General features: G+C 41.2%; 1 protein-coding gene across 1 annotated transcript; it reads right to left on the bottom strand.

Moving 5' to 3' along the window:
- Nucleotides 1–4,864: 4,864 nt before the first annotated feature.
- Nucleotides 4,865–6,148, bottom strand: LOC149846832 (uncharacterized). Its single transcript, XM_089992601.1, has one exon. It carries the CDS (start codon nucleotides 6,146–6,148, stop codon nucleotides 4,865–4,867), a length of 1,284 nt encoding a protein of 427 aa, XP_089848727.1.
- Between the last annotated feature and the right edge of the window lie 891 nt (nucleotides 6,149–7,039).

The following is a 7,039-nucleotide window of genomic DNA, read 5'->3' as shown; positions in this document are numbered from 1 at the left end:
CGCTGCATGTTTGCTTGCCCAAAAATAATCATATCATCAGCATAAATAAGAATATGGTCCGAAAAGTCTGGAACATCTAGAGGATCTATCAGGCACTTTTCTGCATCACACTTGAGCAACACCACGAGGCCATCAGCAATGGCATTGAACAACAAAGGCGAGAGAGGGCAGCCTTGCCTTAATCCACGCCCCAACTTGATCCGGCCACCTCTAGTGTCGTTAATCTTAATCATGGCATGAGCATTAGAGACCAATTCCCTCACCCACCCAGAAAAACGACGACCAATGCCAAAATTGGATAACATTTGAAATAAGAAGGGCCAATGCACAAAATCAAAGGCTTTATGAAAATCTAATTTAAGAGAAAAATAGGGTTGACCACTAAGATGTAAGGAGTGAATGACTTCAGAGGCCAAGATGAATGAGTGGTGAATCCGCTTATTGTGGATAAAGGCGAACTGAGAGTTCAAAAAAAAATGGTGAGCCACGACCTTCAACCTATTAGCCAATACCTTAGCAATCATCCGATAAAGGGCACTCATAACAGAAATCGGGCGAAACCTAGAGATATCAGTGGCAGCATCCTCTTTCGAAATTAAAGAAATAATTGTCAAGTGGGTTTGAATAGGCAATCTGGAGTTGCGATAGAACTCATCAAACATGTTAATAATATCAGACTTCACACAAGACCAAAAAATTCTAAAGAAATCCACATGAAACCCATCAGCACCTGGAGTTTTCCACCCCGACAAACCTTTGATGGCCCTAAAAATCTCATCTTCAGAGAACTTCATTTGCATAATTCTGGCTTGATCTTGCTGAATCGAACCGACAGAAACAGGACCAATGACACCCTTCGCAGTAAGTGAAACAGAATATAAATCTTTAAAATACTGAGTGACAACTGAAATAACGTGTTGATTAAGGTACGAAACACTCCCAATGGTGATTGATGGGACGACATTCCTCCTATGACGATGAGAAGCATATGAGTGAAAAAATTTAGTATTATCATCTCCGGCCACAAGCCATTTCACCCTTGCCCATTGTTTTCATCTAATTTCCTCTTTGACCAACCAGTTCTTCAAAAGCGTCGATAACTCAATAGATCTGTCCTGCAAACTCTCCAAGTGAGAATTAGATAGAGACTCCGAGGAAGACATAGTTTGATATAATGCTGAAATCTCTTATTCCCAAGTAGTCATTTGCTGAAATTTAGCCACATCTCGATTATGGAGCCAAGCTTTGATATCCTTAGCGAGACGAGACAACTTCTCATGACACCGGATAGCTGTCCACTGCTCATTGGAAGACTTGTTCCAAGAGTCTGAAATAATAGTGTGAAAGTCTGGCTCTTGGAGCCACCATTGTTCAAACACAAAACTACTGGTGTGTTTAAAACCATACCCCCAAATAGTGATTAACTGACCATGGTTCGAGATAGAGGGAGCCAACAAGACACACTTGACATCGGAAATGAGATCCAGAAAATTTGGAGTGACAAAAACCATGTCAAGAACTCTGCAGCATGGGCGAATCCGCCTATTCGACCAAGAGTAATGCTTCCCAATAAAAGGAATTGGGTAAATGTGATGATTAACAAAATCTTGAAAACCTCGCATGGATGGATTCGAAAGAACGAGGTTATTAGAATCCTGAATAGACAAAAGACAATTAAAGTCCCCTATAAGAAAATGATACTCCCCGTTTGAGACAACGATCCTATTTAAGTCGTTCCAGAAAGCAGGCCTCATGACAACGTGATTAGGGTCATATACAACAGTGACCACAACCCTCCTGCTCCCGCAAAGTGAGGGCAACAGTCAATGAAAACATATCCATATCCAGTTGAGAAATATTTAAAGATTGCTTTCCTAAAATAAGGATACCACCAGTATGGCTGACCGCAGGCTTAAAAAAATAGTCAGCACCCCTCCATATACCAGAGACAACAGAACGAGAAACTTCTTCCATCTTAGTTTCACAGATAGCAATTAAGTCAGGCTTCTCTTGTCTAACCCAATTAGCCAAAAATGTACGCTTAGAGAGGCAATTCAAACCCCTGATATTCCAACAAAGACACTTCATGACACACAATATGAAAAAATCCGGAGTGTGTGGCCTCGCCGACCTTCGTGAAGACCTGCCATCAAAAGTCGTTACATTGAGAGGGTTGCTCCTCTTGCTTCTACTGCCACCCAGCAGCATAGCAATGAGGCCCAACCTCTCTCTCTCTCTCTCTCTCTCTCTCTCTCTCTCTCGAGCTTGAACAAGAAGTCGTGTTATCTACTGCCCAATGTAAAGATTTGAAAGTTTCTGTCCTGAAACTTTCATACTTTTGTTAACTCTCAGAGCGGATCAAGTTAGAGGCACCTCTGATGGTAAACCATGTACCGTTCATCATATAGATGAGCCCACAATTTTTTTTTCATGCCATTGATGGTGCAAAATGAATGGCTGAAAATGAACAGTACCAAATATACCTCGGATGGATCACCGTCAGAGGTGCTTCTGACCTGTTCTGCTTTCAAATATCCTCTACTGAAACCAGAAGAATGGTATGACATGACCTAAGATTGGCAATAAGAATCAAAACATTTTCTAATAATACCCTAAATGAATAGTTTCTCTCTTCATTCAACTATAGTCACAAAAAATATGGTCATATTTTTTTTTTTAACAACATGAATTTAACATGATATTTTCAATTGCCGCCAATTTAAAAGAATGATTTAAAAAAACCTATTTTGGTAATACTGCATTTTTAATCTGTTGAGATCACATTAAAGATTTTCTTTTTGTGAATTCTTGTATTGTTCTATATTTGCTATATGGTTATATACACATTATGTTTTTATGTACCAATATTTTGTTTCCAAAAAACATTTTTTTAAATATCTTAAGATTTTCCTTCAACAAAATTTTACTAAGAATGAGATTTGTGATTATGCAGTCAACCTCCTTGAGGATTCCTTTGATGAGCTGGCATTGGAAGCTTGAACCAGCCTCGACATATGGCCAAAAAAAAGTCCATATCAGTTAAATGAGCGATGTCTTGAACAGCTGTTGCAGTTGTGTCCATTGCTGGAGACTTCCCTGGCAGCCCGTTAGTTTAGAGTCCGGATCGGGTGCAATCACATGGCACAAAATTTGTACATTAAGCACCTGATCACCCTCCATCTTGAACTGACAGGTCTGTCCCCAAGATGAAGGGTGATCAGGTGCTTAATGCACAAATATTTGTGCAATCATATTGTACCTGATCTTTTCACATTAGTTTAGTTCAGAAAGCCCCTTGTAATTGAATTATCCTGCGTGGCTGACACTACTTATTAGGTCGGATCTCTGATCGAGATCTTATGAATCATTTTAAGATTTGGATAAAAAATTAGGATCTGAATGGAGATTTGGATCAAGCAAGGATCTCAAATCCAAGGTACTCTGATGCACCCTTGAATCCCAGGATGCAAAAACTACGCTAAGATTATGCTAGGAAATCTGGAAATTCAATGAAATAAAAGAAAATAACATCAACAACGGAAAGACAAAAAGGTTTAGGGTTTGAGAGAAGGAAAATGAGAGAGATCACAACTAATCTACACTCTCTTTGAGGTCCCCTCTTGAATTTATAGAGGAACCTTGAATCCGGAATAGATCAGATCTTTACTCACACGAATCTTGGGTATGGGACTTTTTTTTTTTTTTGAAAGGCAAACTGGGGTTAGGCAGACCCCTACCAGATATCTATTAAGCCCCATGTGGCAGAGGGATTCGAACCTGAGCCTTCAGCACAGGACCCCGCTTATGTATGACATGGGTTGCACTTATTTGGAAGCCATTCATGATCTTGAAGAACAGCATCTAGAGCATTAAAACTATACCCGAGTCCATGTATTAATCAGACCTTTGGGTCCATACCCAGATCTTAATCAAGTCTTATTATTTATCACCGTACCAAGATCTTATAGGGTTTGGTCCGAGTAAAACCGACCCGTTATCACCCCAAGTCACAGATGATGAGGAACACAGTTGAGAAAGCAAAAGCTGTGATTGAGTTCAATCATAGTACCTTTTTCATGTTCTACTACCATTGAGAATTTGGGGAAGTCTTGTGAGCATCTTGAGAAAATTCAAACAATCATGAGGCATTGCAAGCATGCCCAAATACAAGAGTAATTTTCACCATGTCACTTACTCCTGGTTTTATTTATTTTAAGAGAGAGAGAGAGAGACGTTGAGTTTGACTTATACGAAGAAGTCACTCTCCTACTAACTACCCCAATTGAATTGTCACGAAGCAGAAGCCAGGGAATCCAAATAATGAGGCCTAAGGTATAGTATCTTGTCTCATTGCCCAAAGATGAAACAACCCCCCTCATTCATTCATTTTATTCTCCAGCAAAAATTCCAGCATCCATTCATGTACGGCACACACATCACCACCGGAAATCAACCAAAACCCACCTCTGTGGACGCCATTACTGTTCCATTTCAATTTTTTAACCATCTAATAATGTGTTAAATAAAAAAAGCTAGCCCTCATCATGCTGGAAGTTTGTAGTTTTGTACACCAAAAAGATGCCGACAATAATACACCATTACATAAAAACGGAAGAATGAAAAAAAGGAGAACAAGGTTAACAACTTAACATCTATATAATTCTATTTATAATAATTTCTATACGTCCTAATTATACACATTCTTGGTCATGAGATTAGCATAATTACAAGAATGGTAAGCGAGCACAGAAACCAGCTTCTGTCTCTCAAAGCTACACCAGATCCACCAAACAAACCAGCATCAAGGGTGGTGAGATTTGAAACCTCCCCAAGTTTATGCTTTGAGTAATTATTCACCACCGCCTCATCTTTTACAAGGAGGTATCCCATAAGGTGCAGAGTTGTTAGGCAAGTTAGATGGATAGCACAGGTTGGGGTTTCCCCACACCATCAAACGCCTCCCCATTTTCTGAAAGAACCCCTCTGGGAAATCCAACACCCCAGATAGGTTGTTCCCATTGAGATACACGCCACTCACACTAGGCATCTCTGCTAGTTTTGGAGACAACACACCTGAGAAACTGTTATCATTCAGAGCAAGAAACCTGAGATTCTTCATTCCTGTGAGAGATTCAGGGATGCTTCCCACACACTTGGAGGCAGAAATGTCAAGAGTGACCAAACTTTCCAACCTCTCCCAAGGGAGATCCAAGCACCCATCTACCAAAGGGTTGCTGCCCACAAGCATCTCCTCAAGAAGGGCCAGCTCCCCAAAGGACAGTGGCAACCCCAGAGAGAAGCTGTTGTTTCGCAGATCCAACAGTGTCAGGTTTCTCATGCCACTGAGTTGATCTGGCAGCTTTCCAGAGAGCGAGTTGCTGCTCAAATCTAGCTTGAGAACCGAACCGAGACCACTAAATGTTTGTGGTATCTCCCCAGATAACCTGTTGTTGCTCAGGTCCAGTATCAATAGCTCCCTCAGCATCCCCAAGGCAGTGGGTACCTGCCCAATGAATTTGTTTCCTGCAAGAACCAGCCTTTTAAGAGCTACTAAACTGCCAATACTTGCTGGAATCACGCCCTCCAAGGCGTTCTCAGACATCACCAAGGAGCGCAGCTTCTTCAGGCGGCCGAGACTCTCCGGGATCTCTCCTACCAACCGTGGATTCCGGCGAAACTCCAGAGTTTCAAGCGTTTCTGATAGTGTTTCCCAGTTGGCGGTGGGGATGGTCTGTGGGTGATGTGGGGAGGTGAAGCAGCTGAAGAATGAGATGGACTTGAGGTGTTTGAGTTGGAAGAGATCAGCAGAGATAGCCGCCGTTTCAGTGCACTGGAGAGAGTTGTCATGAACAGGACCAACGTTTATGACAGTAACATACCAGAACCTACCAAAGAGGTCGCAAGAGACGCCTTCGATGGGAGTCCAACCACATGGATCGGGGAACAGATCGCTGCCGTTCCAAGATTTACCAACCAAGGATTGGATCACAGAATACAGAGACTCCCTTTCCCCTTTCTCCATGGGAGACAAGGTGTCTGTCTGTGAGGAAGCATAGGGAATCACAAATAAGAAGAAGAAGAGGAGTATGGAGAAAGGGTGGGAAGAAGGCTTGCATGGGAATGGAGGAGGGTCCGTTGAGTTTGGCATTTTGACATTGAGAGATTGGGATAAAAGAACGGAAGCAATACGCATGAATAGGAAGATTGCCCTTATTATAAACAATGTGAATGGATATCTACAGGGAAAGGGAAATAGTTATAGGAGCACCTAACGAAATATATACTGGAAAGTAAGGATATGAAGTCTAAAGGTAGTTTGGGGAAGTGGGGACCTTTTTGCTCTCTCTCTCTCTCTCTCATATGTACACGAGAGGGGCTGGTTAGCATCTTGTTATCACGCTTCACGAGGGCCTGTGAACAGACAGGCTATCCCCCTAATGATAATGATAATGATGAAGATGGCTGCTAAAACCCATCTATGCGAGAAGAAGAAATGGCAAATCTGTCCTGCAATACTCTCTCTCTCTCTTAAGTGTTTATATAAACAGTAATATTTGTTCAATAATAGTAAAATAGTATTGGTGGGTTTGATGCCTTAAAAATAATTTAATGGGCTCCCATTGAAACGTACAGTGATCCGGTGGCATGTTTCTTCGTCTAGGAGAAGGTATTAACTGAGATCAACCGCAATCATTTCAACTTTTTGATAATTTGCTAACGAGGGTATGGTGTTTCATTATGTGGGTATTATAGATCAGATATTTTCTTGTTTGAGAATGATTATGTTTCCTAACTAGGCTGTCAGTTCTGGGTGATTTGATATGCTCTTTTTTGAGGATCACGATGATAATATTGATGATGACAGAGACGGGTGAAGTACAATTTTGTTCGAATTTCTGGTTTAATATCTTAGAGTTACCTTGGGAGGATGGGGTGGCTTGGTAAAGCTATTGCTAGTGCCCAACTTGAATTTTCATTGAGACATTAACTAAAACGGCATTGTATCATGCTGGGTGTGATAGCTTCTTTCTCATCACTT

The sequence above is a fragment of the Nuphar pumila genome, chromosome 2, assembly GCF_984573655.1.
Source record: "Nuphar pumila chromosome 2, dmNupPumi1.hap1.1, whole genome shotgun sequence".
Taxonomy (NCBI): domain Eukaryota; kingdom Viridiplantae; phylum Streptophyta; class Magnoliopsida; order Nymphaeales; family Nymphaeaceae; genus Nuphar; species Nuphar pumila.
Note: the sequence above shows the minus strand (reverse complement) of the source record. Positions and strands in the feature narration are given on the sequence as shown.